At 34.8% G+C, this 26,123-nt stretch overlaps 2 protein-coding genes across 8 annotated transcripts in view; both read right to left on the bottom strand.

The window, feature by feature from the left end:
* The window catches only part of LOC107719466 (ena/VASP-like protein), a 35,182-nt gene extending 29,306 nt beyond the window's left edge, over positions 1-5,876 (bottom strand). The window contains exons 1-2 of one of the 3 annotated variants that reach the window (XM_016526884.1): positions 5,715-5,876; positions 5,497-5,504 (exon numbers count right to left, since the gene is read on the bottom strand). In XM_016526884.1, coding sequence (XP_016382370.1) covers positions 5,497-5,501 — 5 coding nt within the window. In that variant the 5' untranslated portion in view covers positions 5,502-5,504; positions 5,715-5,876. Of the gene's footprint in view, positions 1-1,420; positions 1,685-4,181; positions 4,284-5,496; positions 5,505-5,714 lie in introns of those variants that run through there. The other 2 variants (XM_016526883.1, XM_016526881.1) reach the window with 2 other exon arrangements.
* Positions 5,877-6,564: 688 nt separating this feature from the next.
* The window catches only part of eml1 (EMAP like 1), a 57,882-nt gene continuing 38,323 nt past the window's right edge, over positions 6,565-26,123 (bottom strand). For 3 of the 5 annotated variants that reach the window (XM_016526875.1, XM_016526873.1, XM_016526876.1), the window contains 20 exons: positions 23,261-23,395; positions 23,108-23,136; positions 21,936-21,962; positions 18,326-18,455; positions 17,620-17,769; positions 16,061-16,130; positions 15,727-15,837; positions 14,895-14,990; positions 14,627-14,761; positions 13,516-13,615; positions 12,645-12,796; positions 12,401-12,526; positions 10,771-10,902; positions 10,501-10,568; positions 10,123-10,211; positions 9,896-9,993; positions 9,025-9,112; positions 8,390-8,485; positions 8,017-8,147; positions 6,565-7,914 (listed from right to left, as the gene is read on the bottom strand). In XM_016526875.1, coding sequence (XP_016382361.1) covers positions 7,789-7,914; positions 8,017-8,147; positions 8,390-8,485; positions 9,025-9,112; positions 9,896-9,993; positions 10,123-10,211; positions 10,501-10,568; positions 10,771-10,902; positions 12,401-12,526; positions 12,645-12,796; positions 13,516-13,615; positions 14,627-14,761; positions 14,895-14,990; positions 15,727-15,837; positions 16,061-16,130; positions 17,620-17,769; positions 18,326-18,455; positions 21,936-21,962; positions 23,108-23,136; positions 23,261-23,395 — 2,089 coding nt within the window. In that variant the 3' untranslated portion in view covers positions 6,565-7,788. The remainder of the gene's footprint in view (positions 7,915-8,016; positions 8,148-8,389; positions 8,486-9,024; positions 9,113-9,895; positions 9,994-10,122; positions 10,212-10,500; positions 10,569-10,770; positions 10,903-12,400; positions 12,527-12,644; positions 12,797-13,515; positions 13,616-14,626; positions 14,762-14,894; positions 14,991-15,726; positions 15,838-16,060; positions 16,131-17,619; positions 17,770-18,325; positions 18,456-21,935; positions 21,963-23,107; positions 23,137-23,260; positions 23,396-26,123) is intronic. The other 2 variants (XM_016526874.1, XM_016526877.1) reach the window with 1 other exon arrangement.

Raw genomic sequence — 26,123 nt, 5'->3', positions numbered from 1 at the left:
GTTTTAGGCGTGGTTGACTCTTAACTTTTATAAAGAATATCTCTTTGGATTTGAGACTTTAGTCTTTGCAACTTTACAGATCTTCTTTATGCACCAAGAGCTTGTAACACTTCAAAGAGAAAGGAAAAAATTAAATCGCATCATATGACCCCTTTAACCCAGAAGAAAAAATTGAAAAAATATAAAAAACAGATATACGCACCTTATTTGATACTCAATATCAAAATAAATATATTTTTTATAGTTGTAGACATTGGAATCCATTGATTTTTTAATTTCATGATTGATAACTGGAGCTTAGCGTAATATGTTTGGTGAATTACTCTTAAAATAAAAAATGTACGAGCTTTTAAATTAGGAGTGACACGCTCGTAAATTTTAAGAGTTGCTGCTACATTTCTATGTTTACCAGGTGCCGGACACTCTTAACTAATCCTTATCCTTAAAGGAAAATACTTTGAATTACCAGCGCGCTAGCAATCAGTAGCGAAAAAAGGCCTGTACTGGGTTACACTCTTTTTAAGAGACAAATATAGAAGGAAAACAGCCAGAGGGTGAAAGAAAGAGGATGGAGCTGTGTAGTCAGTCTAGTTTCAACAAATATTCAATGATTGCTTTGCCTTCACCGGTTACTAATAGGTTACCATGTGTACAGTCTCTAATACCATGAGTGACTTGTCACTGTCAGTACTTTCCAAGTTGTTGTCTCTGAAGCAAAATAAAGAGCTTTGGTGAAAGAGTTGTACCACAAATTTGGCTCTGCTTCGGATCAAATGCAAGGCTTAACCACACTTTTGTCCCTACATGGCACACAGCTCCAGCTGATGTTGACTGCCTGGAGTTCTTCCCAGTTGTGGGACATCACATTCTCATTTCCTGTAAACTATCTTGCCTAACTCGTTTCTTTTCTGGTTTTAAGTGTCCATTAAGCCAAGAAATCTCAAAATATTCTGGCTCACATTTCGACGAGCATACACATTCAAAACATCTACACAAAAATGCTGTACTGTACATCATCTTGCCCTAAAACAATCTGCAAGAAACAGTTGCAGGATAAAAACTCACAATGCTATAAAAATGCAGACTGAAAACTCCAACCCAGTGTCCTGGTTTCTTATTTAAACCCATGTTTTTTTCAAAATGCTAAATGACTCAACAGTAAAACATGGAGTGGGTTTGGGACTCCTGCTCTGTAGCTATTGAACCCAAGCATGTTTTTGTAGATTAATAAGCTCATTCCACTGAGGGAATAGCTGGTGAGAAAAAAAATCACAAAGTTAACACACTAAAAGCCACTCGGGTTGTTCAAACCATGTGTAAGTAAACACAGGCTTTTTTTTTTTTAAGCGAAACGTCCGGTAATCCTCAGAGGAACTCAGAAAACAGAGTAATAACAAAAGCACACAGGACAAATTCTTACCTATAGTCATCAAAAGAATACATATCGGGAAGTTGAAGCTCCGCAGACACCAAGGAGAAAGAAAATTCCTCACAGTCGGATGAAACAAAAAGAAAACAGGGAATAGGAGGGGGGATCAGAGAGAAAAAATACTGTGCCTAGTTCATCCCTCATCCTCTCAGCTAGGTAAAACACAGAGCACTCTCATTTCCGAGATACAATAATGCAAGAACAGGGAGTGTGTGAGAGAGAGAAAAGGGTGAAGGAGGGTAGGAGAAGAAAACGAGAGAATGAGAGCGAGAGAGAGCAAGCGAAGCATGTGACAGATAAGGACCAGTCACCTTGTCCTGCTCACATCCATTCTTATCCACTCAAAGGATTGGAAGGCGGTCTGTGCCTTAAAGGAGTCTCTCTCTACAAAAGAAATACAGCCGAAAAAGAGCCACATGATCCTTAAGACGCACACATATGCTCATTCATTCAGCTTTCCAGAACAAACAAGAAGGCTGCTGGTATTCACTGGAAGAAAAGATATTTGTCTTGTTTAGGTTAAATCACTCAGTTTAGTGATTTTGTGTGTGTGTGTGTGTGTGTGTGTGTGTGTGTAACTAAACCTAAAATTGTTATATGAACACCCACATTTAAAACATTTCATGTGGTCCAAAGTGGGTTTAGTACATATACCATGGTAAAATTTAAATTATTTTTATTTATTTAAATGATTTTATTTATTAAAGATTCATTAAAATGATTCTAACTAATAACTCTGTGAGTTTATATTAACCGATACATAACAACAACCGACTATTTAAGCATAGAGCCCGTACATCACATGCAAAAAATAAAAAGATATTATGCCCACCAATTAAGAATTTGTTCCCACTTCCCACGACTCTGTGTGTGTGTGTGTGTTTGTGTGTGTGTGTGTGTGTGTGTGTGTGTGTGTGAGTGAGTGAGTGAGTGAGTGTGTGTGTGTGTGTGTGCGTGTGTGGCCATGTTTTATTAATTAGTTACCAAGTTTTGTTTAAATTGTGGTCATGTTTGATTCATATCATTTGTTCCCTTGTTTTAGTTTTACCTGTTTCAATCTACTTTAATTGTGGCCACAATTCAGTGAAAACTAAGGAATCAAGTTCTTAATTCATGACCACAATATCTTGTTTTTTGTTTATTTTTTTATCAAATAAAAAAAGCTGTGTACATGAGATTTATTTTTCGTTGATCTGTCTACAATGGTTGCATGGTAACAAAACCTCAACAAGGAGCGAGTGATTGTTTTAACTTCTCGTCTAGAGGCTGTGCTCGTACTCTAAAAACCTCCAGGATTTACATACTCTAAAAACAGCATTTATTTTTGCAGATACCAAATATTTCATAAGCTGATAATGACACTTTTAAGAATTACATATATACTGTGGCTCAATAAAATGTAGTGCCACGCTGTAGTAAAAATTTGTTTGTGCTGACAGATGAGGCTCTTGGTTCATGGAAAACGAGTGAATCATGACAGCTGGATTTGATACATCTTTAGGGTCTCAGTAAATTACGCAAGAGGAACTGCTACGAGAAAATACATTTGCTTTAGCTCGGCAAGTCAAAAAATGACAAAATATCGTCACAGATTACAGAGAACAAATTAAGCATTACTGACAACTAGCAAGTCTGACAGAAGTGTTTCAACCTGAAGAGACAACTGGCATGTGTTACATTCAGATGTTTACACAAAAGCAGGATCTTCTATATACTGTTGACACACATGAACTCATACACACGTAAACCTACACAATCAATGTGTCTCAGTGGCTGTACGATTCACCTAATCAACTGATCTCATACCTATTGTATAAACAGCTCATTTCATAAACTCACTGCTTCCTGCCAACATGGGAGTGAATGCTTTAACCTTACCATATTGGAGCACTACTGCTAAAAATAGCCTACATTGTGAAGTAAAGACTTCTGCTCAGAGAGTCAAGGGTTGAATAAATCATTCCACTGAACCAGTTCCTCAGTTTCCTGTTGGCAAGAATGCAACCGGGGCCAGTACAATTTTAAGACTTCCTTTATAGTCCAGACAGAGAGAGAATAAAGGAAAGCGAAAGTGGACACATGCAGAAGACTTCAGTGAGGCTGGAATAAATGCACAAACTTATGTGCATGTTGATGTTGATATACTCTCTATACACTTATGGATCTCGAAATATTTAATAGCCTATATGTACACAAGTTAGTAATTCAAAATGTCTTAATAAGGGATTAAATTACATATGTAAACATTGTGTGAAATCTCTGTGAAAATTATTTTACTGAACAATTCTCACCATAATTATGTCTAATTATAAAAAGAAATAGTTTTTATTAATTCCATAAGGCAATCAACGATCAGCACAATGCATTTTATTAATAACTAAAATTATAACCGTAAACCTGATGGTAATTTTTTTATTTTATTTACATTTTCTTCACTTTGAGAATTGCAGTTGCGAAGTGATAAGTGTCGTGCTCGCTGTAACTGTGATTTGCATTTGAGATACAGAAAATTTATTTGTTGCCAAACCACAACTAAGCATACAATAATCGTTTTCGTCATTACCAGGTTGACTCTGAACACACCCAGTCACTGCACGGGTCATTTGCGTGTTCTGCTCCATTCACTTTGTTACTGAAATAAAATACTGTGTGTGGCCACGTTAATTCCCGCGGACAGTTTAGTTAAACTTGTCATGGCCACCGGCATCAATAATGCTCTGCATCTCGGCACGGAATAAGCGTTAATACACACCCAAACATCTCTATCCGCTGGCGTCAGCAGAACAGAAAACAGGTGAAGAATCTGCTCACTCATAAAAGACCTCAGCTCGAGCTTTCAGTGGCTGCGTGCCAAATTCTATGAGCTGACTACTCAGAAAGCATTCTGGGGATCCATTTCTAGGCGTGTCCTAAGGATCGTTAGTGAATGAATCAATGATTCAAATGAATCTTTTAAGTTTACGAATCACTCTTCATATCCATACATAACTGATTCATATTTTCAAATGGCACTATAGCCGGAGCAAATAGCATTCGAGTGCCGGCTGTAAATTAGCATTTAATTGTTTGGACTTTCTGAAGGAATAGGAACATTTCTTCATTAAATTAGTCACTTGAATCTAAACTTGACATCTCGTATAAGAACTGAATGAACTGAGATATGTTGTTTGTAGGATCGGCTGACAGATAGATCTGCTTTATTTTTATTTGTCAGGAAAACACTTACGATGAAGCCACATTCACACCAAATAGCTACCGTTATTACTCCACACCACATCTATAACGATAATGACATAGAGGAACGATATGGTTAGAAACACTTTCAAAACTATTTTTCCAACTGCCTTTAGTTTAAAGACCGAGGATAGATCTGCTTTATTTTTATTTGTCAGGAAAACACTTACGATGAAGCCACATTCACACCAAATAGCTACCGTTATTACTCCACACCACATCTATAACGATAATGACATAGAGGAACGATATGGTTAGAAACACTTTCAAAACTATTTTTCCAACTGCCTTTAGTTTAATTAAAAGAATTAAAAGCGGAAAACGAAATAACTGCAGCTCATTAAAAAAAAAACAGTTATGGTCACTCTTGATGTAAACACTATTTCTAGAGACTTAACTGGCAGATTTGTAGCCTACAAATGGTAAAAGGCTAACAAGACTTATTTTAATCTCGAACATGCTTTTTTAAAAACGCATTGGTTAAGTAAATGATTTCATGATTTGCATAACACATTGAAAGGCCCTTCGCTTGTCGCCTCCTACTGGCGTAACGGTGAACCCTCCAAAAAGAGTCACTATAAACGAATGAGTGAACGAATCTTTTTCATGAACTGATTAAAAAAGATTCAAATCACTGAAAAGAATCAAAATCCCCATTGCTAACAGGACACCCAAATAGCTGTCTGGGTAGGGAGCTCACAAGGTTTCACACACAGTGTCAAGCGCTATATAATACATAAATGTATATAGCAATAGATATATGTATATACACCAATGCATTTTCATGTATAAAATAATATTTACATGCGGTGTCAACACATTGGGCTGCTTACCTCATTTTCTGATGATATCCCCACGAATATATGGATGCAATAAATAATTCAAAACGTGAAAAAAGAAACTTAGCAAAGCCACAGAGGCGAGCCGCTGTATGTAAAGCTATCAGCGCATAAATATGTATTTTAATGAGTATAAATACAACACGTGTACTATTCCATAAAACAATGGTCAGCTTGAATGTATATGCTCATCCAGCGATGCACAGCCAGACCTTGGATCAGAAGCAATGCAGATGTCTCGAAAGATCTACAGCATATCGCTCTCTGTCACCACAGCGGAATAAAACATATCCCATGTTTAGCTCATGGTCGCGCCTACAACATCGATCTGAATTGCGGGCTGCAAACGTGCACTGGAGTTGCCATTTTCCTCCACCGTGTTATGACAATGAGAAAGGAGCTTATTGGGAATAGTGTAAAAACAAACGCGCAGAACAGCGACCGCTGGTGGCCAAAATGCCGCATTGCAACTTCCTCTGAGCCCTGCCTCATTGGGTTACAGTTATTCCTCCTCTTCCTGTTATTCATGCTCATTTGGTTCTGTTGTATAAACAAATTACTTTTGTTTGATGATAAAATTTGAGAAAGGAGCTTATTGGGAATAGTGTAAAAACAAACGCGCAGAACAGCGACCGCTGGTGGCCAAAATGCCGCATTGCAACTTCCTCTGAGCCCTGCCTCATTGGGTTACAGTTATTCCTCCTCTTCCTGTTATTCATGCTCATTTGGTTCTGTTGTATAAACAGGTATAAACAAATTACTTTTGTTTGATGATAAAATGATGTTTATGACTAGGCTACGTCTGCTGCTGGCCAGGGCATGACAGTGTAGAGTGTAAAGGGTTTGGAGAAACAACATGTGTTTTCAATATGACTTTCAGACCCTCTTGTTCCATTTGTGTGGTTGTTCCTGAATTTTTATTATTATTATTTTTTTCTGACACATTATTACAAAACATTTTTCTAAGGTGAAAGGACTGATTTTCGTAGAGTGTAAAGGGTTTGGAGAAACAACATGTGTTTTCAATATGACTTTCAGACCCTCTTGTTCCATTTGTGTGGTTGTTCCTGAATTTTTATTATTATTTTTTTTTTCTGACACATTATTACAAAACATTTTTCTAAGGTGAAAGGACTGATTTTCCCCATTTTATTATACATTCATATAACGTAATATTGTCATGTGGTTGTAGACATTATCCTTCAAAATATCACTCCAACCGTGATCCAACAAACCTATTTGGTCAAAAACAAAGCTTTCTCATATTTCACAGAAGAACTAACATGTTTTCCTTTATTTTTATGGCTATGCCATATATCCGACAATGAATATGGAAAAATAGATTAGACAGTTAAACAAGCTTGTGCATGCTTAGTTTTATTATTAATACTACAGTCATTTGACTGTAACTGTTCAATCATGTTTCTCAAGCGGAGGTTATGAAAATGGAGCTTAACTCTAATGTAAATGTGCACTACATGATGGCGTTTAGTTAAGCTAGTTGATGCACAAAACAGATTTGATGTCAGACTGAGGATTAAACTAAATCAGTGATTGATGGCTGTAGTGATTTAGCAAGTGAACGTCAGTGAAGGCCTTGATCATTTTGCAGTACAGTCACTTTGTTTCCCAAAATCATGCTATTTTTCGTCCTTGAGAGGATTTTGATGGCTGATTGAATATTTTTGTACTTCTATTACAGTTTAAATCCATGAAACACCGTAAGTATTTGACTACAGCAGAGGATATAATAAATTCAGCGGTGGGAAGGTGGCTGCAATACCGCAACGTACCATACGGTGGCAGCAAAAGTTAATAAAAGATCATTATGGAGGCAAATTTTAGTACAAAATGATGGTTAACGTGCTATTTATCAATCATCTGATGGTATTTTTAAGACTCTAAATGATACCTCAGAAGTTACGACAGTGTTATGATTGGTCAGTGCTTTGAGCACATATATTGGTCTAATATAAACTGGACTGGACTATTCATTCCCAATGTGCTTTGGCATCACATTTAACTTTGTCCTGTAGAGCAGATTCTTTAGTTTGTTATTCAAAGCTACAGAGATGGGTTTATATCACAAAGCATCTCTTTCATAGCCTAGGAAACGTGCGAGACAGTCAAAACAGAGAGTCACTTCAAATATTGGTGTCCTGAGATCAATTTAAAGGCAAATAAAACTGAGACTCCACTTTACTCTGTAGTCGATGGCCCCACTTATGCTTTCCCAAGCCACTTGATCCTAGAAAAATAAGGAAGTTCAGTGTGACAGTGGTCGTTTTACACCACACGCCACTGCATTACGCTCATGTCCTTCCCTCCTGTAGAGATTAAGTGGCTGTCATCATGTAAGAAGTTAACATTGGTGACGTGGCTGCTGTGTCCACCGTAGATGTGACTAGGAGCCTGCAGAGGTGGATAGAGAGAAATAATACCATATATTAGCATTATTTGGTACTAAAATGAACACTACCTCTCTGATATTTTAGATTTAGTGCTGGTTCTTACTCGGGACTGAGAGCAAGGGAATGAGAAGAGGTGAACTTCGCCAAAGTCGTCTCCGGTGACAAGCAGCCTCTTTGCATTTGAACTGCACACAGCATTGATATCAGTACCATCTGAGCCATCCGGCCACAGTCCTGGAGAGTAACACAAACAGAATATACTGTATATCATTTCCTTATGGATTTATGGCTGTACACTTACATTCATAAAAGACAACGCTACAAAACTAACGCTCTTATGCAGCTATGGATACATGGGGAAGACTCTGATTTGTTCAATTTAGCTATATTTGTTTACTATCATTACAAATAAAGCTGGTTTTAAAGAATTATTATTATTTTACACTGCGATCCATGACATAAAACATTAACCTTACCAAAAACATGGAAGCCCAGAGTACAGGTGAAAGAGGCCCATTCAATATCCCGGGTGGTCTCCACACTCACTACTTGCTTGCACACAGAAGGAATCCCTGAAAGACAATAATGTGTATCAGTTAATTAATTTATAGTATAAACAGATCGATTTAACTCAGTGGTTCTCAAACACTAGGGGGCCTCAAGATGACCTGAAATTTTTAAAAATGAGAAAAATATCATTAAAATAAGCTAAGGCCAATGATATCACTTGTTTTAATTCACTCCTCAACAAGTTTTTTTTTTCTTTGAAGAACCAGGGTTCCCACAGTCTTGGAAAACATGGATATATGAGGATGCTTGATTTTATAAGTGCAATTTATAGACCTGGAAAAATATGTAATAAAGTCTTAAAAGGGCATTTTTATAACACTTTCATATAGCGTTTTATATTTTTATAACAAATACACATTTTTCTACACTATAATATTTCATAGGATAGAAATTTTGAGTAAAAAGGTTTTGTAAAAATCCTTATTCAGTACATCACGTATTAAATGTAGCCATACTTGCACTGATTGAATTACAAATGAACTGTCAGTGCAACTGTCTATTTCACTCTGCTTTCACAGTAAAGATACTTATAGATACTCACAGTAAAGGATCTCATAGTCCCCTGAGTTGGATACCAAGTACTGAGAATCCACAGACCAATCCAGATGGGTGATGAAACTAGAATGACCCTGTGAGCAATAACAGACAGTGGATACAAATATAAAAAACAACATTCATTTGAGGAGACAGATGTGTGTTTGTGTCTATATGAAAAGAAAAAATAATGTGGCAGTGTTTATTGTTAACTAAAACTATTGAAAATCATTTACATTAATAAATAAAAAGCTGAAATATAAATTAAAAAAGTAAAACTGAAAATATAAAAATAAAAGCCATTTCAAGATATTAATAAATACCGTATTGGTATATGAATACTAAAAAAAAAACACGGGTAGAATCAGCTAATCTATTATCTCATGTGTGGTCTATGATAATCTATTACACATTTGTTATACAAATAAGTCATATCTTTTTTTCATAAACACACATTACTCACTGAGAATCCACAGACCAATCCAGATGGGTGATGAAACTAGAATGACCCTGTGAGCAATAACAGACAGTGGATACAAATATAAAAAACAACATTCATTTGAGGAGACAGATGTGTGTTTGTGTCTATATGAAAAGAAAAAATAATGTGGCAGTGTTTATTGTTAACTAAAACTATTGAAAATCATTTACATTAATAAATAAAAAGCTGAAATATAAATAAAAAAAGTAAAACTGAAAATATAAAAATAAAAGCCATTTCAAGATATTAATAAATACCGTATTGGTATATAAATACTAAAAAAAAAACACGGGTAGAATCAGCTAATCTATTATCTCATGTGTGGTCTATGATAATCTATTACACATTTGTTATACAAATAAGTCATATCTTTTTTTCATAAACACACATTACTCACTGAGCACTTTCCAACTCTACTGTATTTCTTTCCATTTTCTGCCACAGCATAAATGTAGACGTAGTTGTCATGTGACCCGATCGCAAGGAAATGACCATCTGGAAAGAATAACCGAGGGTTTTCAACTTAATCAATTGCAGAGACTTTAATGAGTGCTAGTTTTTGGCTAACATCCTAATGTTTTCCCAGCAAGCAGTGAAAAGGCTGCTGGGAGAATTAACTCTAACCTGGAGAAAAGCGCATAACCGACAGCTGTTCGTTCCCGTCCGTGTGCACCGTGACAAGATCCTTCGATTCGGTATCGAGCACAAGCCACCTGCACAGATTGAGAATGAGTGAAAGGACAATATTAAACGCACAGGTCTAAAGAAACCTGAAACAGAACGAACGTTAAGACTCTTCATCCAAAGCCATTATCAGGATTCTTAGTGAAGAAAAAGAAATCAAAGACTGCTGAACAATGCCACTGGGAGGGTATTGTGTTCCTGTGTTCGCATTAGCATAATAATAAGTGTTGGGGTCTTCCATGTAACACTCTATTAGACCCCTTTTCTGAATTGTAATGATGTGTCAGGGACCCCGTTGATGAAAAGGAATCGCCTCACCTGCCCGTCTGCGTTCCTATAGCAACTGTCGCTCCAGAAGGGTGGAAGCCGGCCGACTGCGCGGCGTCCTGTCCGTGAGGGAAACACATTCATGCTCAATCAAACATCCTGTCAGCACAAATACGGTTACATCTCAGCCCAAGGAACAGCAGAGCTCATTTCATTACAGTTGCAGTAGTGACAAGGGTTTCAATAACAAGAAACTGATGTGTGAGCTGTGAGATGACACTACGGTAATGTAAGTGAATCCTACCGAGGCGGGCTGCTCACCTCCAATGTTTTGGTCCAGATGGGCTGATGAGAGGCAGAGTCCCACAGGCAGACGTGCTTGTCATGGCCACAGGTGAGGAACTGATGCTTCAGCGGATGTACAGTCAGGCCCCATAACTCATCTGTGTGGCTCTGACGATCAAACAGTCAACAGACTTAAATAGCAGTGTGGGTGGCATCAATTTGGTTTGAATTGAAGTTTCAAAGAAAGTTTAAAACATCAAATGCATTCTGTTTTAGAACCACAAACTGAATTACCCTTTTACCCTAAAAAGGATTCATTTTGTTTCAACATAGAAGGGAATAAACTTTGTTCTACAACAAACATTTTCAACATTTAGAGGGCCAGAGACACATTAACTTACACTACTAATATTAATATTCTGGCCGATACTGATAAGGTAATAATTATTTCATGCTATTTTATTTAATACCCACAAAAAATGGATGTTTTAAATGCTACAAGTGAATTTAGGCATCACAACCTTATAATGTACAGTATGAAAATGGATGTTCATTTTGAGATTTGCTAAATATTTAAGTGTTATTCAATTATTTATAATTTAAAATTTTTTATAGAAAATATTTCAATAATGTTTGTTTTTAAAGATTCATTTTACGTTAGTGTAAATGTAAAAACAGGGAGAAAGGACCATAATAAATATAAAATATATACCCAGTATTGACCAATACAGATCAGTTCTTCTCTAATAATTACTTTGTAAATAATTTAATTAAAACATTTAATATATAATTTAAAAAAAAACTACATTTAATGAAAAAATGTAACATAGAAAACATAAAATTTAAATTAAAATGTTCATTATTAAAAATGGATATCCTAAAGATATCCTAAAGATTTAACATTTATTTATTTACATATTTAAAAAATGTATTAAATAGACTAATTAAAGAATTATTTATATATTTAATATATTATTAAATATTTTATATAAAATATTCATTATATACTAAATATTATATACTAAAATATTTAAATTAGCATTGTTTTAGTATAAATTATAATTATTATTCTATAATAAATCAATTGTAAAGATTAACTCTGAGTGTTAGATGATAACATAGAAAACATAAAATTTAAATTAAAATGTTCATTATTAAAAATGGATATCCTAAAGATATCCTAAAGATTTAACATTTATTTATTTACATATTTAAAAAATGTATTAAATAGACTAATTAAAGAATTATTTATATATTTAATATATTATTAAATATTTTATATAAAATATTCATTATATACTAAATATTATATACTAAAATATTTAAATTAGCATTGTTTTAGTATAAATTATAATTATTATTCTATAATAAATCAATTGTAAAGATTAAAGATTAACTCTAGATGATAAGAAAGGTCTCATCGAAATGTTAAAATAATGAGAAATGAGCATAATCAATATCCAATATCCAATTTATATCCAATATCAAACAGTACAGAGAAATTCTGTACTGAAATTAGAAATTACTTAATAATTATGCTATAATTGAACAAGTTAATAATTCCATATGTTATGTATATTATATACAGTATCTTCTCAACACACCTGGCGGGCCACAGAAAACACTGGTTACTCATGAAGGATTGTACCTACACTGGTTAATTTACCTGGGTGATGGGTATGAACTCCCCATCCAGATTGCCTTGCAGGACATAGTTTTTGGTAGTGCCAATAAGAACCGTTTCTCCCCGTCCTTCAGCCACAGTCCGAATAGGGCCACATAACTCAGGCACCTGAGAGTAACATACAAAACAGCTGGTAAATTATGGTTGCCTGCTTGATCGGTACTACTATTCAAGCATGCAAATGCATACTGCATACTGCAAAATGATACCTATGTAGATGCCTTACCTCCACCGTTTGAATCTTTTGAAAATTTTCGTCCCAGGAGATGAGTTTACGGTCCTTCCCGCCTGAGACCAGCGTCCCATTTCTCAACATGCAAAGTGCAAAGACGCTTGCCTCATGTGCTCCCTGAATGGCTAAGCTAATACGATTAGATCCTGTGAACCATGACCAGAAAACATGCATTATATAAACCGACTGTTACAAAAATGGAAACCATCATCATCAGTATATCAGACAATCAAAGGTGTTCACAGGCTACATGAAGATTCTTATTGATTTGTGTAAAAATGGAGCACAATCTCTCTTTTATTATCACTAATAAAGAATCTTTTGTTGGCAGCAGGGTCAACCTTAGATAACACACAGCTGTTATGCTGTACAACATTCATTTATTTATTTAGTCATTTAGCAGACGCTATTATCCAAATCGACTTACAAATGAGGACGACAGAAGCAATCAATTGTAGTATTAAAACAACTAAAAACAGATCCAAAACTAAAAGCTAAAACTTTATAAATACTACTTATACCCATTTTAAAAATAAAGAAATTAAATAAAAATGACAATCAAACGACAGTAGTTTATCAGTAATCCTAAAAAATAACACTGCCAAACTTACATGCTAAAAAACAACAACTTACTTACACATAGTAAGAAATGGTTATAAAAACTGAAACAGAAGTGAAACAAGTAATAGGAAAGAGGAGAAATAAAAAGCTATACTTATTATATAATTCATATATCAATCAATATCATTCATAATTGTATTTTATAAAGAAGATATTTTACACAATTCAATGGAGGTAAAATTTCGCAAAATGTTCAAATAAATCAATAAATAACTCCATAATAATAAACCTTTTATTCTTTTACCTTTGCCCCACACAAGTATATTTCCACTCGAGTCTCCAGTGATGGCTTCGCCATTTTCTGAAAAAGTCACACACAATACAAACTTGGGCTTCTCTTGTTTCTGCAAGAAACATAAATATGACTTTATTTTTAAAGCAGAAATGCAATAGATGTATCACACAAAAGACAGAGATTACATGTTTTTCATAGTCCACAACTACACTACCAGTGAAATGTTTGGGCACATCTAACTGAATTTAAGTTTCTCAGGAACTTGAGAGCCTTTGGATCTAAAAGGCTTAAGCTTAAACTTTTTTTTTTTTTTAAGAAATTAATACTTTAGCAAGGATGTATTAAATTGACCAAAAGTTGACAGTGCAGACATTTATAATGTCACAAAAAATGTCTACTTTAAATAAATGCTGTTCTTTTGAACTTTATATGCATCAGATAATCCTGATAAAATGCATCATGGTTTTCACAAAAATATTAAGCAGTACAACTGGTCCAACATTAATAATAAGAAATAATATGACACTGAAGACTGGAGTAATGGCTGCTAAAAAAATTCAGCTTTGCCATTACATGAATAAATTACATTTTATAATGAATATTTTAAACTATTAATATAATAAAAAATAATAAAATATTTTTAATAAAAAAACAGCTATTTTAAATTGCAATAATATTTCACAATTTTTCTGCTTTCACTATATTTTTAAATCAAATAAATGCGGCCTTGGTGAGCATAAGAGACTTCTTTCAAAAACATTAAAAAAAACTAACCAACTACAAATGACAATGCATACATTTCTTTACAAAAGTAACATTCTAGTTATTTTTTAGTTAAATCCATTATGCACCAGAAGCTAAATAGTTTTAATTGTATTTTTGATTACTACACAATATAATTCACATACTTCCGTTTGTTATTTCATAGTTTTGATGACCCTACTATTATTCTTAGAAGTATAAAACAGTAATAATAAAGAATAAGTAGATGCGTCTAAACCTTCAACTGCTAGTGTACATGATGTACATGCACATTTCACCATATCTGACATGCAATTTGATTCAATAAAAAAGTGAAAAGATTCACTGAATTTGACCACAAAGGATTATGACAGATTACCTCAAAAAGACCCTGTTTTTTCACAAGAGATCCCTTTTCTAATGACCAGAAGTAAAGGTGTGACTTTCCACAGGTTACCATTATATTAGCATCTGTCGGGTGGAAATCAGCAACAAAGACTGACTCATTGGAGCACTGTGAGGGCAGAGAAAGAAAAGTCATGAAGAAGTACAAAAAAGGGAATCAGTTCATTTCTGCACGCCTCTTGTTGACATAATGTTGACATTGCTAATATATCTGTTCAATATCTATCCTGAATAGCACTCACCTTGACTTCAGCAAGTCTTTCCTCCCTCTGCCAGTCCCACACAGAGAGAATGTGGTCATTGGAGTCGTCCACAACACACAACCAGCTTCCTCCGTTCTGAATGTTTGAAATGTCAAATTTGATCACTCACAACCTCTTTTGACAGATGTATTTAAAGAGACAGTTCACCCAAAAAGGAAAATTCAGTCATCAGTAGGCGCGTTTCTATTACCCTTCAAATTGCGCAAATTTAAATTGCGAATTGAAAATACGCCTAATGGAAACGCGTCAATTTCGCAAAAACGCCCATATATCGAAAAAAAGTTTTTACGCTCGCATGAGGTGGTTTTTCGTTTAAGTTTCATAACATTGGTTAATGGAAACGCCGTCATTTCGCAATACTTTTTTATCGACATTTATAAAATATCGCCAAAGTTTTGCGCAAATCTGTAATGGAAACGCGCCTATTTACTCACCCTGAAGTTGTTCCTAACCTGTAAGAGTTTCTTTTTTCTGCTGAACACAAAAGAAGATATTTTGAAGATTGTTGGTAACCAAACAGTTGACTTCCACAGTATTTTTTTTCCCCATAGTATACAGGTCAATGTTGTTTGGTTGCCAACATTCTTTAATATATCTTCTGTTTGGAACAACTAGAGGGTGAGTAAATGATGACTACATTTTCATTTTTGGGTGAACTATCCCTTTAAACTGACCAGGCTACAGAAATTACCACCCAGTACTCATAATAAAGACAGGTTTGTTTGATGATTCAAAGAACTATAAGCTGTATTTTGTGGTTTCACATGAGAGCGTTTGTTTGCTAACATAATACAGAGTGACTTGTTCTTACCGACTTTGAGAAGGAAAGGCAAACCAGAGCTCGATCAAAGAAACCGGTTCCAAGGATGTGCAACGTGTTCAAACTCACAGAGTCCCACACTCGCACATGAGGAGCCAAAAGCTGCCAGACACAGACAGATGTACTGAGCATGTTAAACCAATTCGACTTCTAATTGAAGCATGTGGATGTGGGATCTTGATCCTCCACATTTGTTATGACAGACCCTTGCGGCACATGCAATAATTAGCAGATTTATTTTGGTTGGATCAAGCCAACTATAGTATAACTATAGTACAACTATTCATGTTTATGATTGATACCGGTTTAAAATAACTGATCTTACTTTTCCATCTGAGGATGTGCCAGCCACTTGTCCTGTTGCTATGGTGATTTTATCAGGATGGACAGCGAGGCTGTAGGGGAAGACAAAAGAGGTGAAAGATGTAGGCAGCTGGGACTGTTGAAGAGCCGATGACACAGCAGTGAGAAGACATCGCACATTTTTGTCTCTGTGAGTCAGTGCAGTCACAACACATCTTATCTTTGACTTATCTTGTGACTTTGAGCATTATGAGTCACAGGACTGATCATAAACACAGGAAACTGATCATGAACATCTTGGTTAATGTTTTCTCTTTATGCTTTTCTTGCTCAAGGCCTTTGACTTACAATGAACAGCCTTGACGTTCTGTAAATTCCTATACAGATGAACAAAATATGAGATTTCACTCAGTCATACATGATCAGTTGTGTTGTACCTTTAGGTTTATGTCTCAACTGGAGACTGGAGGTCAAGAGGAAAATATATTAATGTCATTATACTTTGTCTAATGTTCTGGTGGCTTGACTTTTTTTTAAGTGTGTTTTGCTGACTTGACCTTTTTAAGTTTGGGGCCATTGATATTCACTATTCAAAAGTTTCAAAAGCAAGTACGATTTCTTTGATGTGTTTGAAAGACATTTCTTATGCTCTCCTAGGCTGCATTTATTTAATCAAAAATACAATACAAACAGTAATATTGTTAATTATTATTTCAATTTAAAAGAACTGTTTTCTATTTCAATATATTGTAATACCTCATTTATTTCTGTGATGCAAAGCTGAATTTTCAGCATCATTACTCCAGTCTTCAGTGTCACATGATCCTTCAGAAATCATTCTAATATGCTGATTTGCTGCTCAAAATACATTTCTTATTATTACCAATGTTGAAAACAGTTGTGCATTTGTGATCATTTTTTTCAGGATTCTTTGATGAAGAACAGCATTTATTTGAAATAGCAATCTTTTGTAACATTATACATTTCTTTACTGTAACATTTGATCAATTTAATGCACCCTTACTGAATAAAAGTGTTAATTTAAAAGACATAACATTTTCATGAAGATTAAATAGTGTTATTAAGCAAAAGTTAAAACGTCAATAGTATATTCAAACAGGAAAATAAATAAATAGGAATCTGAAACTTCAATGTTAAGCATAACGTCACTAATTTATTGACATTTTATGCATAAAGGATAATGCATTAACTATAATTCTAAACTTTTAAAATGTCCTTGAGGTCTCTTATACCCCCACAAAACTAATGTGGTGTAACACAAAGGCAAAATGAACTTCAGTGACACGACTAATGATAAATGTTCTGTAGAATTGCACATCAAAGCAGAAAATTAAACAACACTGCTCAGAAATCGTGTATTCAGCATAGTTTTGAAAAATGATGCTGCAGAATATCTGAATAATAATTTAAGCTGCTGTATCTTCTTTAGATAAGGCGGTTTTGAGGTGACAAAAAGATACTGAATGTACTGGTTCGATGATCTTACAGAGTTTGAGATCAGTGTATGCTACGGTGAACAAATAGACGATGACGTCACATGAACAGAAATATAAGTCTTACCACTTGATATCATCAGTATGTCCAGTGTAGTGTCTTTGTAGTTGCTCATCCACATTATACAGCACAACCACAGATGCAATGAAGTAAACCGTTTCCCCCGTCGGGAGCAAATACAGGTTGGATCGACAGTCACGGCCTCGGTAACCATAGCTGGGTCATAGTCAAGAGCAAAAACTACTGTCGATGAGCTAAATTAGGAACAAACCAGGAAAATGTTAACATTTTTATTTCTGGAAAAGTGCCAGCTGACCACTTAATATTTTATTTTGTTGGGCTTTAGATATCATAGATTTCTCAGTCTTGTCTACAAAGTTGTTTTTAGGCAATGTACCAAATGCACTATGGGTAAGAGATGCAAAAAATATCCCACTCTGTAGTGCTCAGCAGAGCCAGAGAGAACACCAGGGTACATGATTAGACATCCTTCATGCCTCAAAATTCAACTTGGATTGTAAATATGGAATTAGTGCATCACAGTGAATAATGCCTTTTGAGGTCCATGTTTCAGAAGCTTATTATTACGCACAATAATCTTGTAACACATAACTTGGACCTAGAAACCATATCCATCACTTAGCTCATGACATTTTTACCAGCTCATTTTCTGTGTAATAATAAATCAACAGTTAATTCAATCTTACAGCAATGAGCGTTCAATACAAGAATCAATTGAAATGCAGCTCCATTTCTATTTCGCAAAGGATACACCCAGTCTAGCTTCAGTTTTTTAGGAGGCAAGTCAGCCTTTGCTTCCAGGCAGTATGTGTCCACCAGGTCTTTGGGCATGTACATGGTGATGGGTCGTCCCTTCAAATACATTTTGACATACCCTTCATCTAGAAAAAGCAACGCAGATGTTTAGAGCAAGAAAATGCATGGGTCAGTGAAGGATCGCTGTGACATCTGTTGGGGTTAATGTCATCAAATTTTGAGTAAAACAATGTTAAATCAGACAAAAATTTGGGGTCAGTACAATTTATTTTATTTACCTGTTTATTTTTTGTGAAATAAATGAATACTTTTATTCAGCAATGAACATCAAAAGTGACAAAAATCTATTTAGAATAAATGCTGTTCTTTCGAACTTTCAATTTATCAAAGAACGCTAAAAAATGTATCATGGTTTGCACAAAAATATTCATTGCACAACTGTTAACAGCATTGACAATAAGTAGAAATGTTTTTTGAGCAGCAAATTAGTAATGATGCTGAAAATTCAGCTTTGCATCACATGAATAAATTACTTTTTACAATATATCACAATAGTTATTTTATATTGCATTAATATTTCACAATAATACTATTTTCACTGTATTTTTGATTAAATAAATGTAAGCTTAAGAGACTTATAACATGAAATAATCTTACTGATCCCAAATTTTTGAATGTTAGTATATTTTAAAATGTGATTAAATGTTAATCCAAGACAAAATGAAATGCTTTTATATCAAAAGGAAGATTAGAAGGAAATGCAACAATGTTTAGAAGAATATATATTATGTTCTGAAAATAATTCAATAGATCAGTGAGATTTAAAGGAAATGCTTTAATGCATTTTATTACGTACAGTATTTGAAATACACTCAATTTAAAAGTAAAGACAAACAAAGCAAAGTTAAATGCAGAAGCATGTGAATGCAGCAATTTGATGGTTTGATCAATTAGTAATAGACACAAAATAAAATCACAGATAGGCATGCATGCAAACACAGTGGAAAAGGAAATGTACCGTTTATAAAATGCACACACAAACAAAACAAACAAAAAGACAAAAGTGTGAACACAGATCAACATATACACAACATGAATCAAAACTAACTCAAAGAGACACAATCAAAACAAAAAGAACAAAACACAACAGAACAGAACAAAAGACTCCACCTGACTACGTTTAAGATTACAGCTGTTTTGATTAGTAACAGATTTGAAAATACTGGCTGGGAGATTTGATTGGACTCCTGTAAGAGGGCATATCTAGGGGCGAGTGGACTAACTGAGAAGTACACTTCCTCAGAGGAAGGGTAAACGGAGGGACCTTTCGGCTTCCGAGCCGGGCCGCTCTGTCAGACAAAACGTTGGCATCTGATGGCGTGTTGGTGGACTGCGAGGGCACGGCTGATGCGGATTTGGGGGGCTCAGCGGATCCGGTCCTTTTTGACGGCCGGTGCAGGTAGATCTGCACGGTTACTATAGGTGAAGTGGTCAAATTGGACAAGGCGGGTGCGGGAGAGGGTGGAGAGGTGGGATGAAGTATAATCATGATCAGATATTGTCCAATAGCTTAAGATACCACCATAATAACAAGAAGACAAGGCGTCCACAAAACTAAGAAACTACACTGCAAAATTATCTTTTTCTTAATTTGTATTTTTCTTAATTTGCAGTAACATATCCGAAAGCAACAACAATTTACTTGAGAAGAAAATATAGGGAACATTTTCAGAGAATATATCTTGAAATAAATTGTGTTTCTTACTATTCTGGCAAATAGTTTTTTTCCTTCTAGGAGGAAAAATAATTTATAAAAACACACTAAGAAATCAAATTAAAAAATAATTCAAAATGTATTTTCCAAAAAAAAAAAAAAAGAGAGAGGACATTAATAGTTTACTTTTATTCATTAATTTTTTTTTTTTAATCTTTTTTTAAATATATTTAATTTCTTTCTGGAAAACAAGCCAAAAATGCTGCTTATGAAAAAGATTTTTGCAGTGCTGATGGGAAGGAGAGGCGCATGGGAAACTGAATGTTATCTTGATCCAGGAAAACCATGAATACTGGAAATAAACTGATAAAATGTATTCTGAAGAAAGATTACTCCAACCACCCAAGTGAGGTTTGGTTTTTTAATTTGCTTGTCTTACAAGTATTTTGTGACTATAAAACATAGTGGGCATAGTGAGTCATTCACTGAGTGTTGCATCAACACTGAAGACAACAGTTTTGGGAAAATAATTTCCACTAACAGTGACACACTGCACACAAACCAGCATGACATTTAACCTCAGATTTATGATAAACACCCAATTCCAGTTTCAGAGAAATAACAGAAAAGCTGGTTGACACAGGATGATAAATGCCCTTTACGGGACTGAAAGAACAAACACGTGTACGTGGAGAAAAAAGCAGCAATAAATTACTGGAATAAAAGCCGTTCAGTGTGTTGCTGTGTGACTGCAGGAGAGTGTTGGGTTCCCATGGTGCATGTGAAAAACAAGTGCCATGAGCAGTGAGCAAAACACCCAGGAGCTGTCAGAGCAGCATCACTCAAGAGTTAACAGCCTGTGTTTTAGCACCACTGCAATCAACCACACGTTGGTATCACTCAGAAGGGTGCTACAGAGAGTGTGCATTAGTTTATTGGGAAGGGTAGCATTTCTGGAGGAAGGGTGGGAACTTCTATCACACACACATTTGTCTAATCAACCCAAACCCTTACGCAAGACAGCTCTGTGTGTGCTGATTCCATAATATGAAGCCAGAGCTGTGATTTATGATCCAGAGCTATGATCCAGAGTTATGTCTGCTAGATTACTGTCCCATCTGGAATCGCTAGAATAAACTGTATAAAGGGGCATTATGTGCTTCTTACAGCAGAAACAACCATAATAAAAAGGAGTACGAAATCTCTTAAGACCCAATAAAATCAAAGTTTGGTGGCAAAAATCATTTAAAAGTCTAGTTTAAAACACAGACGCCAATTCTTAGGAATGTACTCTGTTGACGTTGGTTTCATATGGATAAAAAAAAAAGACTCTAATACATCAAGTTAAAATATTAACTAATTTTATTTAATATTAAAATATTATGTTTTATATGCCTATATTTTATTTTAGTTAATGTTTATTTTAATTCTAGTACATTTTGTTATAATATCATTATTTTTCATAGAGTCCCACAACATGATTTTTTACATCCGATGTTAACCTTCCCTTGTAATATAAAGGTCAAATTATCTGATATTTTATGCGATTTATTAACCTTGACTAAGTCATGAGAGTCTGCAGGGATCCCCACTATGATGTCATTTCCTGTTGTATCAAATATGTCCCAAATACAAAAACAAGTAAAAAAATTTAAAAAAAGAAAAAAGAAAGAATAATCTGTTTAATAAGGGTCTTTAAAGAAAAATGGCTTCATAAAGTATCTGGCAGTTCATAAATAATGATTCTCAACTCTAACAGCTGTCTTTGCATTTTTAAGCAAGGAGTCATAATTGCCCTCAATCTGTAATTGTTGACTTCCCTCTGGCTTCGGGAATCAAGTTGTGTCCACAGAGCTGCTCACGCAAGGGACAGTTGACAAACAGTGCCTACCTTTGCAGTGTGTCACACGTCGCATCCCTTTGTGAACGTACAGAGACAGAGACAATCACGTAAGATGGCAGAAAACGGCTGATGGAAAGACAGATCCCTGTTCATAAGATCCCAGCTCGCCATGTCTGGGTAATTACTCTACAAGCTCCTCCAGGATAGTCGTTTCATTCGCCAAGTGCTCTATTTAACAAATCCACTGGTTAATTTGGTGTACTGTATATTTAACATCTGGAATTACTGTCTTTATGACCTCAATTAATCAGAGTTTTGGGCACAGTTAAATACAGTAACTGGGTCACATATACAGTAAGGAACATGCAAATGTCGCCTTCAGGCAGAACAGCTTGTTTTATTCTGCATATGGCTGCACACACTGAACGCTCTGCTTTGACACCGACACCAAATCAAATTTGTTCTGACGTTCCCAAGAACTGCTGCTGATTTCCTTTGTATCTCTTTCAAAAAAACGATCTGCACAGCTTCTAACCATAACTGATGCATAATAGATAAACACAATGGCTATAAATGCCTGTAAGACCTTGAAAATGTCAAGCTTTTTTACTTTGAAAGACCTTGTTCTCGCTACTGAGAGAGTAATTAACATAATTCTGCTGTTTTTTTGCTTAATAACTATACTTATATAACAGTAAATATTAATTCTGATCATTTTCTACTACCAGAATGTATTTGCTTTTCAACCAAATGCATAAAAATGATCAATTTAAACAGAACATAAGTTAAATTAAATAAACACAAAAATGAAAAGAGGAAATGTTTCTGGTATGAGATGACGTGTTACTGACAAAAGAATAGCAGGTAATTTAATGGTGAAATGAACTGAAACAAAGATTGTACTTCCATGAGCCATGACTGGAGATCACACAAGCAGAAATCTCCAAAATCGCTTTTTTCTTGAATGAGTTTCCCTTAATTCACCACAGCCCCACTGTAACATCTGTCCACCTTCTAATTGAGCTGCACTGCTGCTAAACAAAAAGGACGTCTGGGTGGCCTGCTATTTAATTTGAGGACATGTATTTGGCAAGAGTCTGTACTTTCTGGAAAGTCTGGTCAAAAAGAACAATGACAGTATAACCATTGCTTGTGAATGATCCAGTTTTGGTTCAGAGACACATACTCTATCACACGGGAACAGGACACCTGACTCTTACCTGCGCTGAAAACAGGCTCCTTCTGTTTGCTGCAGGAAGTGAGAAGGGAAGAAAGTCATCTAATTGTGCTTGTGTAACGTTTGAGTGTATGAGCTGCTCTTATTCAGTCAATCACATGGGCATAAAAGCATATATACATACTAATTTACATACTTCTCTGTGACTTTCTTGCCACTGGAGTTGCTCCCTGTGGAACCAGCGCGTGTGCGATTGCTTTTGGAGTCCACACCACTGTCTTTCCTGTTGTTGGGGCCAACTTGCTCAGATGAACTTGTTCTTTTCACAGTGCTATGAATGATAAAAGGCAAGATATTAATATCAATTTGTCCCTCACAAGAAAAGGCAAAAGAAAATAGCAACAACACTTGATAATGTTAAAATACTCCTCGTGTAAAACATAGCAAATGGGAAAATATGACATTTGCTTTTTGAATATGATGCACACAATGTTAGATTAATTAAAGATCCTGCTTGAATTAGTATTAACATTTATTTCAGATTTTTAAAGAAAAAGTTTCAAAACTTTGGTGCTGCATTTATTTGATCAAAAATACAGCAAAAACAATAACACTGAGAAATATTATTACAATTTAAAACTGTATTCCTGTGATGCCAAAGCTACATTTTCAGATGCCATTACTCCAGTATTTAGCATCACATTATCCTTCAGAAATAATTCTAATATGCTGATTTTCGTGATCAAGAAATATTTCTTATTATTATCAATGTTGAAAACAGATGTGCTGCTTAATATGTTTGTGGAAACCGTATAATTTTTTTCAGGATTATTTGATAAATAAAAAGTTCAAAATAACAAAACACTAATTTAAAACAGAATATGTAACATTATAAATGCATTTATTGTCACTATTAAACAATGTAATGTGTTTTGGAATAAAAGTATTCACTTCTTTAAAAAAAATAACATTAATACTGCAACGTGTATGTTTGTACACACACACACACACATACATATATATAGCTTGCAATATTGTATCTGTCTCCAAATATAAGTTAACTTTCATGAAGCCTAATTTTTCTACAATGGTCTGAACCTCAAACAGGAAGCATAAATGTAAACATTCACACAGAAAAAAGGAAATGGCAATGTAGAGATAATACTGGTGACAGCCAATTATAACAGACACTGAGCACCGGTCTTCCCCAAAGAGACACAGCAAACAAATATTACATATTCCAGAAGAAATGTGTTTTATATGTTTTGTTTTTTTCTCTGTGACATGTTCATGCCCTGATTTGCTGTGTCTTTGTGCACTAGAAAGGGGTGAATTGAGACTAGGTGCCCTGTAAAACTTGTCAACAAAAGAAAAGACCCCATCAGCAGTCCACTGGTTGCCAGGCTCAAGTCTAATCCAGACTGCAGGGCTAAAGTTCATTTGGCCCAGCCATTGGCGGATGGTGTTATCCCGTGTTAAATAGGCTGCAGGATCTTCATGCTTTGTGAGGCTTTTTGTCAATAATGGCACTTCAGGCATACAAGCAAGCGGGTATAGAGTTAGTCTATAGACTGCACAGGGCTCTCGCTTCAAGGCATGATGGGAAAAGAAGCTTTACAGGCTGCTATGAAAGAGTGCCTGAAGAGAAGCTAAAAAAAACAAATGTCCAAGCAAAAGAGTGCCCAGTTTCACAAGAATCAAAGCAAAGCTTATCTCCCACTGCAGTAGTACTTCCTGTGGGATCCCCAAACAGCCTCCACAGAATATGGATGAACCGCACACTCTGTTTGCTAAGGTTTTAAGCTTGAATAATGGCTTTAAAAAAACCTTTAAAGCATGTTTTATTACAAAAATATCAGTAGCCCATAGCACTTTTTAGAAGATTGGAGATCCTGTAGGCAAAAAACTCTCACCTGTAAGGTGGCTTCAGAAGAAACCTGGGCAGATGAGACAGACTAGAACACGTAACAGATGGGTAGAAGGGAAGAGGACAGACAGGTCTCACAGGATGACAAATACATGTGACAGATAGTTGACACTCATAAACAAAGACACTTAGGGGAAAGCAGGGGCTGTCAGCTGGGTTTGTGTCTAGTAATAAACCTCTGTTTATTCATTAATTCGTCTGCATGATGTGTCCATTTATTAAACATTAGACACATTGGTGCTGCGCAGCTGGAGGGTTCATGAAAGCAACTGTTTTTTCTCATTGCAATTTTGATTTTCATAGTGGTCTGCAGAAGCATTTTAAGCTATTGAATATCATTACATCAGTATCAGTTTATGGATTCTAGAAAGAAAAATGATCTCATTATTATTCATGGATTCCTAGTGTCAAAAACAATGTTATTTCTGAAAAATATGGTTGGAAATAAGTTGGAATGTGACATATCACACTGTGAGATACACTACCCTTCAAAAGTTTGGGGTCAGTAAGAATTTTTTTGAACAAAATTAATACTTTTATTCAGCAACGATGCATTAAATTGACCCAAAGTGATAATAAAAACGTCAATACTTTTACATTTTTTATTTTATATAAATGCTGTTCTTTTTAACTTTCTATTAATGACATAATCTTGGAAAAAATGTATCACCTTTTATAAAAAAAATGTGGCACAACTTTTTTAACTTGTGATAATTAATAAAAAAAAAAAATCATGAGCACCAAATCAGCATATTATAATGATTTCTGAAGCATCAAGTGACAATGAAGATAGAAGTTATGGCTGCTAAAAAATTCAGCTTTTCTATCACAGGAATGAAATACATTTTAAAATACATTAAACAGAAAACTGCTATTTAAAATTGTAATAATATTTTACAATATTTTACTTTTTTAATCAAATAAATGCAATCTTGGTAAGCATATAAGACTTCTTTCAAAAAACATTAAAATCTTATCCCCAAACCTTTAAACAGTAGTGTATAAAGATGCAATTATGAGAAATAATATGTCAATTGTGAGAAATTAAGTTATTACAAGAAATTAAGTTGCAATTGTAAAATATGAAGTCATATTGTGGAATATATATATATATATATATATATATATATAT

The sequence above is a fragment of the Sinocyclocheilus rhinocerous genome, unplaced genomic scaffold (assembly GCF_001515625.1).
Source record: "Sinocyclocheilus rhinocerous isolate Xijiao unplaced genomic scaffold, SAMN03320098_v1.1 scaffold1234, whole genome shotgun sequence".
Lineage (NCBI taxonomy): Eukaryota > Metazoa > Chordata > Actinopteri > Cypriniformes > Cyprinidae > Sinocyclocheilus > Sinocyclocheilus rhinocerous.
Note: the sequence above shows the minus strand (reverse complement) of the source record. Positions and strands in the feature narration are given on the sequence as shown.